Below are 23,234 nucleotides of genomic sequence, written 5' to 3' on the forward strand. Positions count from 1 at the left end.
AAAGCTGAAGTCTACAGGCATCTAAAGGGACAGCTACGCCACTGTGCAAAGCTGATCAAAATATCATAGGATGATACAGAAGGTAATGTAGCTCTGCTAAAATGAAATGTTCATACTAGAAATTTAATTTAAAAAGATGGTCTGACAATGCTAAGTGAACCAACTGCCTTGAATTACCTTCAGCAGTACCCATCTAATTCTCCCTACGTGGTCCAGAGCAGAAGGCTGTCAGCACCTTCCAGTCCATTGTCAAGCTTAGACTTTGTGCTGTGTTGTACAGAGATATCACCCACAGGGCACCCCTTAGTCTTAGACAGAACATGAAGATTGAGCTTTGCCTTCTGCTAAAGCTGTCAGTGTAAGTGACAGTGGTTCAGTGTCTCTGACTGTCAGATACATTTTCTCCTCTATAGTTTTGGAGTTAATCACAGCTCATCGACTTTTTTTTTTACATCTTTGCTCGTATCCCCCTGATAGAACAAGAATAGAGTTCCTCTGGTCCTTGTCTACTCCACTATTCTCCACATTTAACAGATAATCTTTTAAAAATACTGCCACCTCCAACCAGACATGTTTTGCCCTCCTATCATCTTTCAGCATTCTGTAAGTCCTAATGAAGATTCCTGACCCAAAACATTGACGGTTCTTCTTCCTTCATGGATGCTGCTCGACCCACTGAGGTCATCTTGCAGCTTGTGTATTGCTTCTGAAAGGACTGTGTCCTTTGCAGCTCCTTAGTGTGGTCTTCGATCTCCCCTACTCACTCCCTTTTCCATTCAACCCTCTCCAACTTAAAGTCAACTTGTTTTCTTTCTATCCCTTGCGATGAAGGGGCTTAAGAGGGAAAATTAACCTTACTTCTTTTTCTTTAGATGCTACCCGACCTGACCTGTTGAATGTATCCAGCATCTAACTTTATTATTCCTGATTCTCGAGTTGTTAGCTGAAAAGTTCAGTTTATTCATTGAAGCTAAAATCTGAATGTTTTCCTCTCTACTGAACATGTTTTATTCCTGAAAGATATTTGAATAACAATAAGGTTGTCCACAGTCTTTGACTCATGTTATAGACATCTATATGATGCTTTCAGAAGGAAACAAAGCTAGAATGATTGAAAGCTTGTTTGAAAATTATTTTGAATATTTCTGCTTTACTAACATCTATTCAATATCTCCACCTTGCATAATAAATAACTCTCACAAAGCAACTTGCATGTAGCACATTGAATGTCATTGCAAAACGAATTGAGCAATTCTGTTCTAATTTTTGGTTTAATTCTGTAGAGCTCCACACCCAGAGAGAAGGCTTGTGGAGGAAACAATGATGGGTTTCAGATGGAAAGCACAACTCCAGCACAACGGCTCGACTTGTTTCTTGGGCAATTCCAAAACACCTTGTTAACGTCAATTGCAGTCTTCACAATGGGAAAAGTGACGGTTGCAAATCTGGGAACTGCCGATGGTCGCGTTATGCAGGTAGACTGTTAAAATATATTATCCTTCTTTTATTCAGCAACCTCACTAATGCACTGCTCTGAATTTCTTAAAAAGAATATCTTCCTCCTTCAGTCTCTACGTTTCCTTCTCTCTTCTCTGAACTTACCTTTCTTCTTCCATTGAAAATCCCTTATCCCTGTTCACAACCACCACTTCTAGCTTTGCCAGTTCAGTTCTGCTCTTGATCCCATACAAGGCCATTTCACAAAGTAGATTGTTTGGAAGTGCAGTTTTTAATGCTTCACTATCTAATCTTGGTTTTTTATTCACCACATTATTTCCAGTTGCCAGTCCTTTTGACCTTTACCATTGACCTGATATTATCTTTATTAGAGAAACCATTATATTCCCCCAGTTGCTTCCCCATCACAGCTTTGACATTTACTTCAACAAGTCCAAACATTGCAGACATAAGCATATCTGGTGCTTAATTGGAATAGCCATTTCAAACTAAATGCATCTCATCAGAAACGCTCTGCTGATGTATAATACCCATCCTAACCATGTTTGACCTGAATTTTTTATGAGTCAGGTGGCAGGGTGACTGTGACACCTACTGTGTCAGGTGGCAGGGTGAAGATACGTCTCTAACAAAGGAGGTGTTAGACGCTTCTTCCCAGCAGGTCACCCTTGGCAACATGTAGCACCGGCTTAGCCCCCCCCCCCCCCGATCAAAGTTACATGAACCCATGGGAGCAGGTGGTGGATGGTTGTATGAGCAGAACTTGTGTTACAAGTCCTGGTTGAGCAACCACTGACTTAAGAGTCTTGGTAATGGCTGGGGTCAACCATCTTGTAAAGACACTGCCCAGAAAAAGACAATGGCTGCCACTTCTGTAGAAAAATTAGCCAAGAACTATCATGGTCATGGAAAGACCATGTTCATCCACATCATATGACATGGCACATAACGAATGAACGATACTGTATATTTGTCCTGAACCTAATGCACAAGTCAGATAACCAGGCTCTCCTCCCCTAAGTGGTTTAAAGCTACTATGTTAGAAATACTTTCTATTTTGAAATGAACCTTGAGAACCAGACCATTTTTTTCCATTGTCCACCATCTTTCTCAATGTAAGATGGTCGATGGAGAATCCACAGTCTTCAGGTCCCTGCCTCCTGCTTACTTTTGTTTCCTTTGAGACCTCTTCTCTAACCCATCTCACCGTTAACAGTGAAACAATTCTCTGACACTCACATAATCATTTGGCTCAAGAGACCTGAGTTGTTATTTCTGCTGCTCACACATCAACTGTGACAACAAAAGCCCATCGTTTGTCGTGTATTTTTCTAGCTTCTAATTTGATGAGATATTTTGTTTAGATTCTGACTATTGGTCTTGGATTCCTTACTGCATTTATAAGTGACTGCTTTATATTTATGATATTAGTTTAAGGCTGTAATTTTTTTCTTCTCTGATAAATTTTCAGAGTTTTCATACAACTAAAACTTCAACTCTCAAAGTATGGGAAGCCTTTCCAATAAGATCTAGTACCAATCTAACAAAATTTTCCACTAGCTTCATGCCCTTCTAATGTCACTTTCTTTCCCGCTATATCCATTTGAATCTGATTATGTATTTTAGTCCATGTGATGTCTTCTTCAACGTTAAAGGTGCTATTTGAATGGAAAAATTGTAATCATTACAAAGGAGCAGTAGATACATAGGGCTGAAGCAATATTGAGTATTTTGAAATAGAATCAGCCAGACCAACTTTGCCAGACACAGCTTTCAACCAAGGTTTCAGTTGGAAGCTTAGCACAGATATTGTCCAAAATGAAACTTATTTAACATGCATCATTGTAAATCCATAGCGACACACACAAATTGCTGGAGGAACTCACATCATGCAGCATCGATCTTGTGTAAGTGCTTGCTTGATGATGAACTTCAATAAAAAAATAAATCACAAAAGAAAAGAAAAAGGGTAAACAGTCAATGTTTTGGGCCAAGACCCTTCTTCGGGACTGAGAATGAAGGGTGAAGACGCCAAAATAAAAAGGTGGGGGAAGGATAATAGGCAAAGCGAGCTGAGTGAGAATGGTGAAGGGCAGGAGAGGAAAGAATCTGATAGGAGAGGAGAGTGGACCATAGGAGAAAGGGAAGGAGGAGAGGCTCTGGGGAAAGAAATAGACAGGTGAGAAGAAGTGAAAGGTCAGAAGGGGAATAGGGGAAGGGGCAGAGAGGAAATTTATCACCAGAAGGAGAAATCGATATTCATGCCATCAGGTTGGAGGCAACCCAGATGGAATATAAGGTGTTGCTTGCTCCTCTACCCTGAAGGTGGCCTTATGTTGGCACAAGAGGAGACCATGGATCAACGGGAATGAGAATCAAAATTAAAATATTTTGCCGCCAAGAATTCCCGCTTGTGGCAGATGATGCGGAGTGGTCGATAAAGTTCCCCAATTTACAGTGGGTCTCACCGATGTAGAGGAGGCTGCATTGGGAGAACTGGATGCAATAGACATCCCTAGAAGATTCATCTCTTTTCCATAGACGTTGGCTGACCTGCTGAGTTCCTCCAGCATTCTGTGCATGTTGCTTTATACTTATAGCATCTGCAGACTTTCTTGTGATTATAAATCCATATCTTTCTTTCTGTACTCCAGCTAATGCATATTATCAAGCAATAATATTGAACCTCATGCTTTACGTATATCTGTTCAAGGTTAACCAAAGCTTGGAACAGGAAACGTGTTGTATGAAACAGAAATTAAGAAGGGCTTTGAATCTTATTAAATGCCAAACTAATTTCTCTCTAATTTATTTGTTCTTGTAATGCAAAGCAAGAAATAATGCAAAACATTTTAGCTATTTTTATTTATTTTTTCAGATCTATTCAGATCAATGTCATCATGAGAAAGATATAAGTTTTCTGATTATTTTTCTTTACTTTGTTTTAAGTTAATCTACTCATAATTAAACCTACTGGCATTTAAAGAAAAATTATCTGTGTCTCTCACAATAGAATCATTTAAACATTGTGAAATTATCCTCGACAGCAACAAGCTGACAGTGGTCACCAGGACAGAGCTAGTGGTGGGACATTGGCATTCTACCGCCTGGGGAATGTTTGCCCTGCCTCGCTATAGAGTTATGGCACTGAGGTCTCCTGTGTACTGGATGGCACAGGTGCAGTAGTGGATAAAGATAGCTTGCAGGATGAGAAGGAGGTTGTGCAAATGGCGGGTGGACCAGGACAGACCTGGCTTTTTTTAAAGTTGTTAAGATGAGGTTAGAGTGAATTCACATTAATTGAAATAAATAATGGTGCTGTATTCTCATTATAATGTATTACTGGAAAATTTAAATTAATTAGTGTCTACCTTGCATTGGCATTAGATGGACAAAGTCAATGAAATTTGGTGTAGGTGACTTGTATTTAAATTTATGAATATCAAATACTCTTCTAAAGCAAAATACCCTGGACAGATCACATCATAGTTGTTGTTTGCAGTTTTCAGAAAATGTGTGTGGTTAATGTTGTTGTCGTTGACCTGCTCTGCCGGAACATCTTTTCTGAGGTAAGGGGCCCAAAGCTGCTCACAGTACTCCAAATGCAGTCTGACCAATGCCTTATAAAGCCTCAACACCACATCCTTGCTCTTATATTCTAGTCCTCTCAAAATGACTGCTAACATTGCATTTGCCTTCCTCACTGCCGACTCAACCTGTAAGTTAACCTTTTGGGAATTCTGCATGAGAACTCCCAAGTCCCCTTGCACCTCTGATTTATGATTTAGACCATCAATACTAAAGGAACAGAAATACAGTTACAACCCCTGAAGGAGAAATCCTAAACAATAAGCCCAAAATCCATGTCCTTCTTGACAATAATGGTGTGAATTTGAGGAATAATATCACAGGTGCTTAGGCAACTGGCTTTAATACTGTACAATAGACTTGCTCAGGAATTTTTTCAAAGTTCAAAGTAAATTTATTATCACAGTACATATATGTCACCATATACAACCCTGATAGTCAGTTTGTTGTAGGCATAGTCAATGATTCCAATAACCATAATAGAATCAATGAAAGACCACATCAAATGGGCATATAAACAGTGTGCAAAAGACAACAAACTGTGCAAATACTATAAGAAAACTAAATAATAATAATAATAATAAATAAATAAGCAATAAATATCAAGAACATGAGATGAAGAGTCCTCGAAAGTGAATCCATAGGTTGTGGGAACATTTCAGTGAAGGAGCAAGAGAAGTTGAGTGAAGTTACTCATTTTGGTTCAAGAGCATGATGGTTGAGGGGAGTAACTCTTCCTGAACCTGGTGGTGTGAGTCCTGAGACCCCTGTACTCCCTTCCTGATGGCAGCAGCGAGAAGAGAACGTGACCTGGCTGGTGGGGATCCCTATTGATCTATGCTGCTTTTGTGCGACCACTCTCGGTGTAGATGTGCTCAGTGGTGGGGAGGCTTTATCAATGATGGACTGGGTCGTATCGAACTTTTGTGGAATTTTATGGTCAAGGGCAATGGTGCTTCCATACCAGGCTATGATGGAGCCAGTCAATATACTCTCCACCGCACATCTGTAGAAGTTTGTCAAAGTTTTAGATGTCATTCCCATCTTCACAGACTCCTAATGAAGTAGAGGCACTGCCGTGCTTTCTTCGTAATTGCACTTACGTGCTGGGCCCAGGACAGGTCCTCTGAAATGATAACAATGGGGAATTTAAAGTTGCTGACCTTCTCCAACTCTAATCCCCCAATGAGGACTGGTTCATGGACCTCTGGTTTCCTCCTCCTGAAGTCAATAATCATCTCCTTGGTCTTGACTAAGAGGTTGCTGGTTTGGCATCACTTAACCTGTTTATCAATCTCCCTCCTTTATGCTGATTCATCCCCACCTCTGATTTGGCCTACGACAGTGGTATCATACAGAGTCTGGTAGTGGGAATCTGTTCTAAGTAAATGCCCTTTGAAGCTAACTTATTGTTTGGCCTGTCCCTTGGGCCATAACGTAAACAAAATTTGGCTCCCTACTTCCAATGTCATCTCATCTTAACAGTTCTCCTTCCATCCAATCACTGATTTGACCTCTTTACATTCCAACTCAATTGTTGAGATTCCAATCATACCCATCCCCGCCCATGAACCTCCCTTTCTGACACCTAGCTGTAAACTGTTTTCCTGTGCTTGCTCCACAATGGCAGAATAAATGGAGGAAAGCTCTTTGTGTACGTTAGTCATACAATTCGCATCTTTCTTTGTGTTGCTATAGAACTTTGCAGTGGCAAGATGTTGCCCAAAACTTTCCAGTGAATTGATAAGCATATACATTGGCCTACCACACACTGCTTCTCTAACATTGCCTTTCCCAGTGCCAAAGGATTCCTGGGTTAAATGTTTTTTAATGTAGCTTGACCTTCCCAGCGTTTGGTTTCAGGTAATAGCAGTTGTAACACTGGAAATATGGGTTAACTTACCTGACCAGAATATTAACTACTACCCAAATATTAAGTACTAAAAGATAACTACACACAAATATTAGGTATGAATAAGATAAGTTTATTTCACATGCTATCTGATTGATCACTGAACCTTATCAGAACACAGTGAGGTTTGTGTATGTGTATGAGTACTGTGTGACTCATTTTCTGGAATTTTGCTGGCAGCATGTTGATGTCACGTCAGGGTCGCATTTGTTCGAGCATTCCATCTCCCAAGGGGATGGGAAAAGGCCTAATCAGATATGAGTCATGTGACTGCCAACAGGGCGCTAATAGGGAGTTTATGGAAATAATGTGATTCAATGCATCTTGGAGGCATTCTTCAACACTATAACATTTTATACATTTTATCAAGCATCCTTCTACAAGCCCTTTATCCTTATGACTCCATCTACTCGGTGCTTCAGAGAGAGGTAGGGGTGTTTATTCAGGTCCATGTACTTAGAGTTTGGATTTCTCCTTGTAAAACATATTTTATCTGTACCCATGGAAGGCAAATTCAGCCACGAGGAGTTAAAACACCATGTTGGCTATTGGCTGAAGAGGAGAAGGATAAGCATTGGAAGTTCTTGGACTATGGTCACTGATCACTTAGGGTTCTATGCCTCATTATTTCTGCAGCTCTGCCAAGACCATGTTGGTTAATATTAGTACAACACCTAAAGCTATGGATTGGTTGCCCAATACCTTGTTAATGACCAACTGTCACACAAAGTTTTAGTGGCTGCGGTCATGTCTTGAGCCTCCACGGAGTCTGGCACTCCACGTTCGGCATTCCCTTTGTTAATGATCCATTAACAATGGTGCTGAGCTTCTCCACACTCCAGGCAGTATGGAGAATTTGGGATTTATGCCTGCCAATGTCCAGTGAAGTTGCTGATGCACCTGTAGTGTCTTCCTCCTCCTTTTCCTCCTCTGTTTCTGCCTCCAGGAAGACAGAGGCTGGAGACCATTGCAACCTCTTCCACCCATCCACTCTCCATACTCCTAGTGAATCGCCCAGTGTGAATCCAGCCATGGAGATTCCTTCTGTCTTTGCAGGTGTGATCTCTGCCCATTTTCCATGACCGCATGCAGCAGTAACTCCAATGAAGAGGGTGAATTCTTGCTTCTTCTTCAATATATCTCCTGCGCTCCTATAGTTTCTCTTTGCACACCTTCCTTTAACTTCATCAACAAGTTGTCTGCAGGTGGAACTCAACAGGTCAAGCAGCATCTATGATCTCTTGTGCATCTTTAACTTCATCCATGCTGACACCCTGTGGACTGCCTTCGCAGCTAGAAATATAGCAGCGGGAAATGAAAATAATTCAAACAATGAAATTCAAACAGTCTTTCATGCAACTATTGCAGCATGCTGGTGCAGCTGGAAGAACAGATACCTTGCAGCCCCCATGATCAGGATTCAATCCTGACTCCGATGGTGTGTCTGTGGAGTCTGTATATTCTCTCTATGATGGTGTGTGTTTCCTCTGGCTGCTCTGCTCTCCTCCCACATCCCAAAGCTATGCAAGTTGGTAGGTTAATTGGCCACTGTAAGTTGCTCCGGATGAGTGGTCTCAGCCCGAAACATCCACTCTTTATTCCTCTGCATAGATGCTGCCGGACCTGAGTTCCTCCAGTATTTTGTGTCAATTCCTCTGGATTTCCAGCTTCTGCTGTATTTCTGTGTTTATAAATTGCCCTAGTAGGTGGGTTAGTGGTACAGTCTAGCAGGGTTGATGGGAAAGTTGGTGGAATAGGTTGGTGGAATAGCAAGGTTAGGATAGGGATTGTCCAGTGAGTCTGCATCAAATCAGGGGGTCAAATTGGCCCCTTTCAGTGTCACAAGTAAATAGAGAGAAGTGCACTGATTTCACCCTCGCATACGACCCTTGAATTTCTCAGGCCTAGAAGCCTTAATATCAGGGTCTTTAGCTGTAGATGGTTAGGTAATGGGTTGAGTCAAAATCTCATCTCTGGCTGCTTCTGCAGCCTACTGGATCTACATTTAATTCTCAAGTTTGTTAACATGTAAAAAGCCAAAACTGCTTCAGAACAGGCAGGAAGCGGGTGCTGACTGGCAACAGACTGGGAAGCACGTGGTACCAGGGTGCATGTCGGGAAGACCTCAGAGGAGAAAATCAGTGACAATGAGTTATCTGTTGCTAAACTTCTGTGGTGAAATATCTCAAAGGGAGGCCAGCGTTACCAGACAATCAGTGACCTGAGTTATCTGTTGCTAAACTTCTGTAGTGAACTATCTCAAGGGGAGGCCAGTGTTACCAGGGAAACAGTGACCTGAGTTACCTGTATGCTGAGCAACATCAAAGCGAAACACTTTAAAGGGAGGCCGGAGTTATCAGAGAAACAGTGACCTGAGTTACTTATTGATAAACAAAAGCGAAGTGAAACATTTTAAAGACAGGTTTCCAGTCAAAACCTTCTGTCTTGTCGTTCCCTGATTGAAAGACCTGAGCTCTCCTCACATGAGGGCCAATCCCTAAACCCAGGTCATCGTTTCTGAAGCTGGGTAATGAGCTGAAACCAAGGCTTGGTGCCTGATCTGTTACTGTTTAACAGATCTGAACCATCCTTCTGTCATCAACTTAATTGGCAATTTAATACAATAAATAATAGCCCCTCATTCTTACAAAATAATGAGGGGGAAAAGCAGCTTTGACCACATTACTAAAGCCTTACATGAGTAATTGAATTGGACACAATGGCATGATTTATTCTATTAATTGATAAAAATAGCTATTAATCATTTTTTCAAATTAAAATAGTCTCCGCAAAGAGTTTCATGCATCTGATCACACAGGCAATGTTGTGCCTTTTAAAGCACACTTGCCCAACGCTTCCTCAGTGTACCTCGGCCACTGCCAGACACACTAGTGGCACACAGTTTCGGTGGTGGAAACGCTGATTTCAAATGTCAGTAGTACTGGAAGCCCAAGTTGTCAGCCATGCTAAACAGTCCTTGCATTAAACTCAGGAACTGCTTCATGCAGAGTATGAAAATGAGATTGGAGATGTCTAGGCCCGGAAGAACCTGGAGGTAGGAGTCCAGGCATGGATTGGAAGGAGTGTTTTGGGCTGCTAGCAGAAGTGGTAGATGCAGGTTCAATTTTAACATGTTAGACCATGAGACCATTACGCCATTCAGCCCATCGAATCCACTCCGCCATTTCACCATGGTTGATCCCAGATCCATTCAACCCCATACACCTACCCTCTCACCGTATCCCTTGATGCCCTGACCAATCAGGAAACTATCAACTTCTGCTTTGAATATACCCGCAGACTTGGCCTCTACTGCAGTCTGTGGCAGAACATTCCACAGATTCACCACTCTGACTAAAAGAAATTCTCCTTGCTTCCATTCTAAAATGTCACCCCTCAATTTTGAGGCTGTGCCCTCTAGTTCAGGAAACCCCCACCAGAGCAAACATTCTCTCCACATCCACCCCCATCTGGTCCTTTCAACAGTTGGTAGGTTTCAATGAGTTCCCCATGCGTTCTTCTAAATTCCAGTGAGTGCAGGCCCAAAGCTGCCAAACACTCCTCATATGTTAACCCCTTCATTCCCAGAATCATCCAGGTGAACCTCCTCCGGACTGTCTCCAATGGCAACACATCCTTTCAGAGATAAGGGACCCAAAACTGTTGACAATTCTCCAAGTGTGGCCTGACCAGTGTCTTATAAAGCCTCAGCATTATCTCCTTGTTTCTATATTCTATCCCCCTTGAAATAAATGCCAACATTGCACTTGCCTTAGTTACCACAGACTCCGCCTGTAAATTAACCTTCTGGGAGTCTTGCACAAGGACTCCTATTCACTTTGCACCTCTGATGTTTGAACCTTCTCCCATTTTATATAATAGTCCACACTATTGTTCCTTTTACCAAAATGCATTATTATACATTTCCAAACAGTGTATTCCATTCAGAGAAGTTTGAATAGGTCCATGGATGAGAGAGGTATGGAGGACTATGGTCTGGTTGCAGGTCGATGGGGTGGGGCAGAAAACCAGGCCAGCATAGACCAGTCGGGCCAAAAGGCCTGTTCCTGTGCTATAGTGCTCTGTAACTCTATTTAATGCCCATTTGAGGGGTGCGTAACTGTTTCCGTCCGACAGATTGTATTATAATATAATATTATACAAGATGCTCCAAGTATTCGGGCCCAGTTGGGATGAAGGGATAGTAATTACATTTCCAAATTAGGATCTATGACCTTGTGGAAGTTGTGAACCACGTGCCTGAAATCAGGCATCAGAGTCAGAATTTGCAGATTTGGACTGCATTGTTGGAGCATCCCTTGTGGGAAGCTTGTGCTGAAAGGTTGGCAATGCGGTGCAAAACGAACATGTGCTGTAAAGAAGTTTGGGATTCCTGCATACAAATACAGAAATCCCAAACTTCCTCACTGCTGAACACAACTGTTTTTCCAAAGGTTCCCCATAGAATGAGGTGCTGGCTTCCTGTAGCTCTTCCCAGACTGTTCAATGAAATCCATCAGCTGCAGGTAATTAATATCTTTTGAGCTAGTAAACCTAACTTAAATCTAATAAATTACTTTCATGTATTTTCTAGTTTGTTTAAAGTTTTTGCTTTGTTTTTATTTTCAAAATCCAATTGTTTATCACATGTAGTGGTTTCCTGCAGTGTTTGGCAGAGCTTTGATAGTCTTGGCAGTCATTTCAGCCTTGTGGCTGTCAAAGTATGCGCGTGGTGCGGAGATACGTCCTAGGATGTGCTGGGATACATTATTAGTGATGTAACCTGGGGTCATCGGGTGTTTTGGGTCTTTCAATAACAGACTCTCTCACCTGGGTGACCCAGCCAGGATTGATCGGCCCTGGCTTGTGTCCCAGAAGTTTTGGTCCATGGGTCACAGCTCTTGATCCATAGCCATCTGGACTCTCACACAGCAGCCTCTGTGACAGTCCTGGTGTCTCTTTTCTTTACAGCCCCCTAAAGCCAAGGAGAGAGCAGGTTCTGCACAGCAAGCAGCCAGCAAAAACTCTACACCCCAACTCTGTAGGCTCGCATTGTACCCTCCACCCTGTCTCTGGCAGTGCTCTACCAGCTCCTGGTATTTGGCTTTCTGACACTCAAACTCCTCCTTAATCTGGTTTTCCCAAGTGACTTATAGTCAGAATTCTCTATTGTTGTGTAGTTTCACACCAACCAGGTCAGAACTGAAACAAAAAAAACACAAACTGCAGGAGGGACTCAGGACTGAGAGTTCTAAGGGCTTCAGGTCAGAGTTAACCTCATTGAACAAGTTCTCATTGGAGAAACCACACCAATTACGAGTGAAGTTAGCGGGTAGAGACGGGAGGACATTCCAGGGCAGTGTGAGTGAAATCAGAAGATATATAAGCCAAGTTATTTCCATTTATCAGCTCGGTCTTAAAATGTTATATGCATTATATTCTGAGTTGCTCTCACGGCCAATCATTTGGATGTCTATCATCAAAAGAGTTGGATATCTGCTTTTCACATTCTTCAAAGCAAATGACATAATTAACTTAATAAGGCAATTGCTCAGTAATGCAAATAATTCTTACTATCTAATCTGTCAAGGTGATGCTTCAACATCTAGAGGTATATTGCAATCAGTGGGGTTTTCTTCATTGTACAAATTGCTTTGTTTCTGCATGTATAATATATCTACCCACTTTTACCTCCCGTGATGTTACTACTCCTTTTATTGTGGTTTCTTATGTAAATGGGAACAAATGTAAACGATAAATATTGAATTTTATCAAGACTAATTTAGCAAGTATCTTTTTATTATTTATGACAGTATTGTTCAGTTCCTCCCACAGACCCCTTTAAAAGACCGCACGGTGCACCACTGGCATTTAAGCCAGCGATGAATGTCTTCCATCTCCAGCAGTGCTCAGGGTTTCTTTCATCATGTCAGTAGCTTGGTTTTCACTACTGTCACTCATGCAAGTCCCAGGTGGAGACTCCAGAATACCATCGCACACAGATGTAGGCGGGTTCTTCATTGCTGTTTCCGCAACAGCCTTGTTTTACCAGTCAGAGTTGTTCGCCCTGAGCTGAAACCCTGAACCTGGAGAATCGGTGGAGCACTCTTAGTCTGGTCTATACCCTTTGACCTGTTTGCCATGGGTGACCCTACCAAGAGCCAAAGCATAAAGCCCTGACTCCAGCCAGCATAGTTCTCTGGATCACTGAGGCACACAAGCCTCCAAACGATGACATAGTTGTGGTGCTCTCCAAAACTACTGAGTTGCCCTATACACCAGTTCTTGTAGTCATCAGACTGAAGAGTTTTTTTGAGATTATACAGCCTCTAACTCAATTCATTGTTACATAACATATGGAAAACAAAATAATTAGAATGATAGGATTAAGAGAGAGAGAGAGAAATAAGACAAAAGAAAATACCCAAGACATTCTGTAAGTGCTGGAAATCTTCAAAGTTCAAAATACATTTGTTATCAAAGTATGTATACTATACCTCATAGTTCCCTTCTCCTGCACCTCCCTTTTCTACCTTCTCCCCAAGATCCATAAACCTGTCAGTCCAGGTACACCCATTGTTTCTGCTTATTCTTGCCCCACCGAGCTTATATCTGCAAACATTAACTCCATTTTATTCCCCCCACCCCCGCTGTTCAGTCCCTACCTACCTACATCCGTGACGCTTCACATGCTCATGACCTTTTCAATGACTTCTAGTTCCGTGGGCCTGATTGTCTCATTTTTGCTGTGGGTGTCCAGTCCCTACACACCTCCCATCAAGAGGGCCTTAAAGCTGTCCTCTTCTTTCTGGACAACAGACCCAAGCAGATCCCCTCCACCGTCAGTCTGCTCCGTCTGGCAGAACTGGTCCTCCCTCTCAATTTTTCTTTCGGCTCATCTCTCTTCCTTAAAACCAAAGGTGTAGCCATGGGCACTTGCATGGGCCCAGCTATGCCTGCCTTTTTGTTGGCTATGTAGAACAGTCCATGTTTCAAGCTGGCATCGCTCCCCAGCTCTTCCTCTGCTATATTGACAACTTCATTGGTGCTGCTTCCTGCACCCATGCTGAGCTCGTCAACTTTATCAACTTTGCCTCCAACTTTCACCCTGCCCTTAAATTCACTTGGTCCATTTCTGACACCTCCCTCCCCATTCTTGATCTCTCTCTCCATCTTTGGAGACAGTCCATCTACTGATACCTTATATGAACCCACTGATGCACACAGCTACCTGGACTATACCTCTTCCCACCCTGTCACTTGTAAAAATGCCATCCCCTTCTCTCAGTTCCTTTGTCTCTGTGGCATTTGCTCTCAGAGGAGGCTTTTCATTCCAGAATTAATTAGATGACCTTCTTCTTCAAAGAAGGGGGCTTCCCTTCCTCCACCATCAACGCTGCCCTCACTCGCATCCCTTCCGTTTTGTGCACATCTGCCCTCCCTGTCTTCCCGCCGCCACGACATGGATAGGTTTCCTCTTGTCTTCAACTATCACCCCACAAACCTCCAGCACGTAACATCCACCGTGTTCAACAGGATCCCAGCACCAAGCACATCTTTCCCTTACCCCCCATGTTCCGCTTTCCACAGGGATCGCTCTCTACACCACTCCCTTGTCCACTCATCACTCCCCACTGATCTCCCTCCTGGTACGTCCTTGCAAATGGAACATGTGCTACACCAGCCCCTACATTTCCTCACTCACTACCATTCAGAGCCCCAAACAGTCCTTCCAGGTGAGGCAGCACATCACCTGTGAGTCTCTAGGGTCATCTGTATACCCGGTTCTCCTGGTGTGGCTTCCTGTATATCCGTGAGGCTTGACATAGATTGGGAGATTGCTTTGCCGAGTACCTGCACTGCATCCGCCAGGAGAAGCAGGATCTCCCAGTGGCCACCCATTTTAATTCCACTTCCCATTCCTATTCCGGTATGTCTATCCATGGCCTCCTCCGCTGACATGATGAAGCCACACTCAGGTTAGAAGTGAAGCACCTTATATTTCAACAGAGTTGCCTCCAACCTGATGGCATGAACATCAGTTTCTCAAGCCTCTGGTAAATGACCACCCGCCCCCCACACCTTCACCACTTCCCATTCTAGTTTCCCTGTCAAAGGTTCAAAAGTTCATTTTGTTGTCAAAGAATGCACGTACAATACAACTCTGAGATTCATCTTCTCCAGATAGTGATAAAATACAGAAAGAAAAGAAATCAACACACCCCCCACTGGCACAAAAAATAAAAAGATACAAAACTCATAAACCCCAAACTCCCCACCCCCTTCTTTGCAGGAAAAAAAACAGCAACAATAGCATCAAAGTCCCCATTCCTTCGTCTCAGAAAAAAGTGACAAAAGCATTTCCTCCAAGGAGCAGAAGAGTTACAAAACTTAGTTCCTACATGTTTTACCCAAAATTTTGAGTTGATGAACCTCTAGTCAGACATTCCAGCTCATCAATTATACTTAATCCGTACATTAAGAAATGAATCATCAGTTAAGGTTAAAATCTGTTGAAGGATTACACAATTTTATAAATAGTTGGATAAAGATTTATTTATGTGATTAAAAAGTTAAATTCTTGACACTTCAATGAAAATTCATCAGATAGATATGAATAATAAAAATAATGGAGGGCTATGTAGGAGGGGAGGGTTAGATTGATCTTAGAATAGGTTTAAAAGTTAGCACAACATTGTGCAACAAAGGACCAGTATTGTGTATAATGTTCTATAATCAGTCTCAATCAACAACTTCTCATATAGCAGTTCTGAATGCTAGTGATTCATCTTCCTTATTCTCATTGTGGACGTCTAATAGGCCATCAAGACCAATACTAAGAAACATTGATGCCAAGATGTGCCACCTGTACCCTGTTTCTGCTGTTACAGCCTTGCTTAGGCCTGAGTTGTTTGCTTCTGTGAATAGGTATGTTCAACAATAATCACTGAGGCCCAGTTTGTCTGTCCGTAGCAAAATAGAAGATGCTAGAAGTTCATAGAACATGGAAGAGTACAGCACAGAATCGGCCATTGAGCCCACAGTGTTCCCACCAACCTTTTCCCTACTCCAAGATCAATCTAACACTCCTTTCCTACACAGCTCTGCACTTATATAACCATATAACAATTACAGCACGGAAACAGGCCATCTCGGCCCTTCTAGTCCATGCCGAATGCTTACTCTCACCTAGTCCCACCGACCTGCACTCAGCCCATAACCCTCTATTCCTTTTCTGTCCATATACCTATCCAATTTTTTTTTAAATGACAAAATCGAACCTGCCTCTACCACTTCTACTGGAAGCTCATTCCACACAGCTACCACTCTCTGAGTAAAGAAGTTCCCCCTCGTGTCACCCCTAAACTTTTGCCCCTTAACTCTCAACTCATGATCATTATCTTTCATCCAAGTGTCTATCTAAGAGTCTTTTAAATGTCCCTAATGTATCTATCTCCTCCTCCAGCCCCAGCAGTGAGTTCCATACACTCACTTAAAAAAACGCCTCTGTCATCCCCGGTCTGACTGCACAAGTCAGGGGAAATTGGGATGGGGCACAATTGACAGTGGGCCATATGGTAGACCACAAATAACACTGAGAACTGCAGAAGACGAAGGCAGGGCAGATAGATGACAATGCAAAAAAAAGAAAACAGTTTCTTCCCTGAGTCCATTAGGCTTCCGCACTCCCTGCCGCATCGCATTTGACATGTTGCTGATTAATCTGTTCCATACCTTACAATATTTAATTTAAGCATTTCCATTTGTTATTTATGCGTAATTCACCCTGCAGATTTTATCCTTACTTTCATAAGTTATGTTATGTTACATAAGTTACTGTCCTGACGAAGGGTCTCGGCCCGAATCGTCGACAGCGCTTCTCCCAATAGATGCTGCCTGGCCTGCTGTGTTCCACCAGCATTTTGTGTGTGTTGTTGTTTGAATCTCCAGCATCTGCAGATTTCCTCGTGTTTCATAAGTTATTGTGTGTTAGGTGTACTACTGTGCTTTACACCCTGGTTTGGATAAATATCTAATTTCTCTACACATTATAGAGTTATATATGTTATATATATATAGTTAAATGTCAATAAACTTGACGTGAAAAAGAGAAGTGAGAGAAAAGACAGGAAATGCATCCAAGTTTTTAATCACCAGAAAGGTGTGTTTTGTGTGTGAGAGATGGATTACAGGGAAGTTCATGAAGAAAAACATTGACTCTCACGTTGGATTTTATAAACACAATACTACTGGAAATTAAATATTTAAATCATTATACATTGAATCAACCTGTTAGAGAAGGGGTTTAAAATCATGAGTATTTTTTTCAGAGCGATCTTGGATAAGAACAATAAAAAATGGGCAGCGTGATAGCTCAGTGGTTGGCATAACACTTTGCAGCGTAAGATTGGAACTCAATCCCCAGCGCGGTCCTTCCGGAATTTGTGTGTTCTCCCTGTGACCACACGGGTACTCCAGCTCCGTCCCACATTACAAAGGTGTATGAGTTAGGGTTAGTAAATCATGGGCATGCTATACTGGCATGGGAAACATGGCGACACCCGTGGGCTGCCCCTGGCAACACTATGTTGGCTGTTGACGCAATCAACACGTTTCGCGGCATTTTTCGATGCTTCAATGTACATGTGACAAATAAAGCTAACCATTGAGCTTTAGAGGCTGAAATCATTTGTACCAGAGCAGAGAATAGCATAGGACAAAGAGGAGCCTTTTCGAATTACAAAGAGTGGGTTGGGAAAAATTACTTTCTCTAGTTGAGAAAACAGCAATGAGGGATCATCAATTTTAAATTAGCAGAGGGAGGAAAGAGGTTATGGAGAATGGTGGAACACAGATTAGGGAGTACTTAAGACAGAGGCTCTGCATCTTTTAAGAGAGAATTTGCAAAATAATTGAAACAGATGAAGGTGGTAGGCAATGGGGAGAAAGCAGAGCAGTGGCATTAAATTTATCCATTTGCAATGAGACAGTACAGACACCAAGATTTGTGATCTATTGGACAGCTAAATGGTTTCCCTCTGTGCCTTGTATTTTTATAGCTCAAATGATTCCAGATAAATAATTGCTGTTTCCTCCTTAAGAAATTCTGGGCATCAAAATCTTGATGTACAGATGGAAAAAATTATCACCTAATGCAAGCAATCGTTCAGAAATCATGTTTTGTGCCCCAAAAAAAAGACATGATATTCTGACAGTTGCAGAGTTCTGAAGTGATGTTTGCAAGTGTTATTTAGTAAAATAAAAATAATTAAATGTGTTTGGTTATAAATTTAAGAGATTTATGCCTAGAATCAGATGCCCGGTTGGTAATGTTAAATGCAATGTATAGTCATGTCAGTGCATTGGAAATTGTGAAATTAATTTCAGATGCAGTCTAACAAATTTTAACCAATAAATAGAACACCTGGCACTGCTGATAACGTATGGACTTAAAACACTAATCAGTTATATATTTAGGAAAGGTCAATTTTAAAAATGCAGTTGGATTATATAATGATGAGGTGACTAGTTCAGCAGGAGTAGTGACTGTGGTGTAGTGGTTTGTTAGGTTATGTAAGAGCCCTAATTTTATTATAATAAATTTGAAAAAGCAACCTGTGCTCAAGACCATTTTTGCTGATTTGATTTAGTATGTGTTCTTAACAGGTAATCTTCCATGAGGATTAAAAGGACTGACCAGCAATTAAGTGTGACTAAACTTTCAATCTCAACTCCATGGTGGGGGCAAAATGGATGGGGCAATGCAACAGGGTAGGAACTGAGCTTTAGTAATAGGCTTTCAAGCAGAACGCTCCTGAGATACCTATGCATATTGGCTATATATTGCTGTAACTCTGAATCCCAGTAGTTGACACAAATCTGTTTAATATCATCATGGAATCCATTAAGCCTTCTTGTTCCATTTTTGTAATTTGTTTCACATACCCTTTTAAGAAAGAAGAATGGCTGCAATTCTTTCTGTTTTCTTATTTGTCTTCAATTTGCACTGGTGCTGAAGAGCTGTCAGAAACAGTTGGGAATCAAATACATTCATGTTTTATTTTGCTTGGTTGAGATAAAATGCTGTCATCATCTTAAGTGTCTTCTGGCCTATTACTGTCGCTCTTTTGGCCATATTCACCAGCTCAAATGTTGCAAGCAGGCTGTGCATGCAGTGATCAAAGTCAGCATGGATTTACAAAAGTGGAGATCATGTTTGACAATTTTTATTTGAGGATGTATCTAGTCAAGTTGAATTTAAATTCCCAATCTGTTAAGATGGAAACTAAGTTCACTTCTTCAGATTTATGAGTCTAGCTCTATGGATATTGCTACTATAATGCAGATCCATGATAATTTCATATTCTCAAATGTAGTCCCATCAATTCGCAACATCTGTACCAACTCTTGGCGCTATGAAATGGCACAAAAACAAATTGCTTGCTGCAGGGTCAGTGAAATGCTTCAGCTTCTGATTGCACCATTGCCCCAGTGTCAAGGGGGACAAATGCCAAAAGGAAGTACATAGAAATATGTTTCATCTTCATTTTCCACTGTGAAGAAAGACCCGAGATATGGTGTGTTTCCTATCACTGTACAAGTGGAGCTGCCTTACTTTTCCTGCATTAGGATTTTGTGAGTGCAATGACAACATTTGTGTGATTTGAACAGGTACATAGATAGGAGAGGGATATAGGGCAAATGCAGGTAAATGGGACTAGCTCAAGAAGAGACCTTAGTCAGTGTTGTAACTGTGAACAAAGTCTCTGGAGAGACACTGAAGCTAGCGGATATAGAAGCATTTATTCTATTACAACGAGTATACAGGCATCATTTTCGAGACAAGGAAAGGCCTGAACAACCCAATTTTACATGACATTTTTATATGCTAAAGATTAAAGGTATCAGCAGGACAATTCTGTAATTAGAATGTATCTTCAATGCTTCCTTTGAATTACATGTAATTTTCAGACACCTCTTCCTTCACACTCCCACTGCAGACACCCAAAATGAATGTTAATCCCAATTGACTCTGGGCCACTTTCATGCATAGGCAGGCATCTGAAGTGTAAATTGAGTGTTTCTTTGTTTGCAATTGACCCCAGCCTGCAGCTCCAGGAAGGCCATTGTCCTGAGCTGTGTTGTAAATTCAATCTGCAATCCACATTCAAATCTGAAGAATGGCTTGCTGTTGAAATTAATATTTGCCATATATCCTAATTTCCAGAGTACACCCTAACAGTCAGCATGGACAAGTTGGGCAGAAGGGCCTTTTTTGTGCTATAAAACTCCAGGACTTTTATAGAGTAAATACAACATAGTTGTGAGTCAGTCCAGGGGAGGGAGGGGATTTGAGGAAAGGTATTGTACACAAAGCATGCTTGATATCTGGAGCTGATAGCCACATGAGAACCAGATGCAATCACCACATTTAAGATATGTTTCGACAGGCACTTTAATAGGCAAGGCATAGAAGGATAAGAACCTAATGCCAGCAAATAGAATCAGTTGGGGAGGGGGGGGGGAGAAACTCAATACGAATGAATGAGTCAGGCTAAAGAGCCTGCTTTTGTGTTGTAAGTCAGTGTGACTATATTACACAAAAAAAAACTTGACTGTTTCATTGATGCTACTTTGATGTCTTTGAGTGGTTGGAAACAGTTTATGGTTGCTGCTGGCCACATTGAATTTCGAAATTGATACTAAGGTTCACAATTAGGTCCCCCATTGAGGTTCATTTGAGATTACTCCATGGTTCCTGTTTTAAGCCTGCTGCTTGTATTTGCCCAGTACACCATGTCTTTCCTTCCACGTAATGGAAAGTTAAGTATTCTTCTATTCAATTTCTTCAATACAGTCTGGGTTTTTCTGCGTTATTTTTGCACTACTTCATTAATTTAGTGTATTTGTGGGGTGTATTATAATTTATCGTATTTTATGTACTGATGCTGCAAAACAACAACTTTCACAACTGATGTTGGTTGTCGACTGTATTCCTTTCCGCAGATGCTACCTCGCTTGCTGAGTTCCTCCAGCATTTTGTGTGCGTGTTACTTGGATTTCCAGCATCTGCAGATTTGTTTGTGATAATAATCCTGATTCTGATTCAGCATCTCTGATTAATAGCCATCAAGAGGGGGAGACTCTAATGATTGCACCTTTCCTCAGGAATGCTACCTAGTTATAAAATTTATTTTAACTACAGCCTTGGAGAAATTTTTACTCCAACAGACCCTATTTTAATTAAAATCTCTCTGAAATGCACCCCAGACCTTTGTGTGTATGGTGTTGGCTTCCATCCACTCTGACCCTGGTTCCAAGTTTATAAGTTCCAAGGTAATCCAGCACTTCAAGTACCCACAGACCTTTGAATTTCCTGTAGATGTGGTCAGCAGAAGATATTTTGTGTTTTCTTTTATATTTTCAGAACATCCAACCCAAATTCCCAAAAGAAATCATGATTCACCATTGACAGCCTATAGACATTTGGATCACTTCACTTCAGTAGGCCACAGGAAAATGATCACATTTAACCAAGATTCAGAGCTGGGATTCTAAATTTATGAAATAACTTAAATTTCTATTTAACCCACAGCAGGTTTAAAATCTCTTGTGCAGAAACTTTACTGCTGCGAGGAATTTGCCTTTTGTGACTCTGTGCTGAACAAATAGAAGAATGTTTTAAAAATTGCTTCAAATTTTGTTTTGCAGGTGGTGATTTCCCGAATTGAGCGATCAACACCTCACTTCAATTTACAGCTAGACTCTAATTCAGTATCCCCTCAAGTATTAGTTGAACAATCTGGATCTGAACAAGGCTACATAGTCATTGTTACAGGGAAGAAGGTAATTCTTGTTGCTTGTATATATCTTCTTAAGCATTTTACTTACTGCCTTCAACTATTTGACTTTAATATTAGAGTTGACATGTGCGCTGTTTGATATAATTATTGGGAATATTTACATAAGACCAATAGTGCTGGAAAGGGCAGCACTAAAGGTGCTGTATTTAAATTCGCCTAGCATTCAGAATAAGGTTGACAAACGCGTGGTGCAATTACAGATTAGTCGGTATGATGTTGTGGGCATCACTGAATCGTGGCTGAAAGGAGACTATACTTGGGAGTTTACCGTCAAAATATATTCTTTGTATCAAAAGGACAGGCACGAAGGCATAGGCGGTGGTGTGGCTCTGTGGTAAGGCATGGAATTAAACCTTTAGAAAGAGGTGATACAGGGTCAGAGAATGTTGAATTTTTGTGGGTGGAGTTAAGAAACAGCAGGATTGAAAAAACCATTACGGGAATCATATTTAAGCCTCCAAATAGTAGCCAAGATTGAGATTGAGATTGCAAGGAGAGCTGGAAAAGGCACGTAATAAGGGTAATGACACAATTGTAATGAGAGACTTCAATATGCAAGAGGATTGGGAAAATCAGGTTGGTGTCGGTTCGCAAGAGAGGGAATTTGTTGGATGCCTACGAGATGACTTTTTAGAGCAGCTTGTGCTTGGGCCTACTCGGGGAAAGGCTATCTTAGCTTGGGTGTTGTGTAATAACCCAGATCATATTAGGGAGTTTAATGTAAAGTAACCTTTAGGAGGCAGTGATCGTAACATGATTGAATTCATACTGCAATTTGAGAGGGAGAAGCATAAGTCACATGTATCAGTATCACAATGGAATAAAGGGAATTACAGAGGCAATAGAGAGGAGCTTGCCCAGGTGGATTGGAGGGGGATACTGGTGGGGATGACGGCAGAGCAAAGATGGCTGAAGTTTCTGGGAATAGTTCACAAGGCACAGAAGAAGTACCGGTAGTTCTCAAATAGCAGGGCTAGGCAACTGTGGCTGACAAGGGAAGTTAAGGACTGCATAAAAGCAAAGGAAAGGGCATATAAAGTAGAAAAAGTGAGTGGGAAGTTGGATGATTGGGAAGTTTTTAAAATCCAGCAAAAGGCAACTAAAAAAGCTATAAGAAGGGAAAAGGTAAAATACAAGGGCTGTAGCGATGTGCTACACACAGCGCTGAAATAACGACACGCAGTCGGTAAGTCGTTTGGAGACTAGTTTATTCAAACTTCGCGGCGCTGGCATTTAATCCCTAGCGCCCACCCTCTCCGGGAGGAAATGACGTCAGAGGTGCATTACCAAAGTCTCTTCCCGTGCGCTGGCTATTTGTGAGCCAGTTCGCCTGCGCAGAAAGTGGGTCGCCACAGGGCAAATTGGCCAATAATATAAAGCCGGAAACTATAAGTTTTTCCAGTTATATAAGG

General features: G+C 41.5%; 1 protein-coding gene across 2 annotated transcripts in view; it reads left to right on the plus strand.

The window, feature by feature from the left end:
• met (MET proto-oncogene, receptor tyrosine kinase) overlaps window positions 1-23,234 on the plus strand; it is a 132,247-nt gene that overhangs the window by 61,188 nt on the left and 47,825 nt on the right. For both annotated transcript variants that reach the window (XM_073059509.1, XM_073059508.1), the window contains exons 3-4: window positions 1,284-1,475; window positions 21,671-21,805. In XM_073059509.1, the coding sequence (XP_072915610.1) occupies window positions 1,284-1,475; window positions 21,671-21,805 (327 nt within the window). The remainder of the gene's footprint in view (window positions 1-1,283; window positions 1,476-21,670; window positions 21,806-23,234) is intronic.

This window comes from Hemitrygon akajei, chromosome 10 (genome assembly GCF_048418815.1).
Source record: "Hemitrygon akajei chromosome 10, sHemAka1.3, whole genome shotgun sequence".
NCBI classification, from domain to species: domain Eukaryota; kingdom Metazoa; phylum Chordata; class Chondrichthyes; order Myliobatiformes; family Dasyatidae; genus Hemitrygon; species Hemitrygon akajei.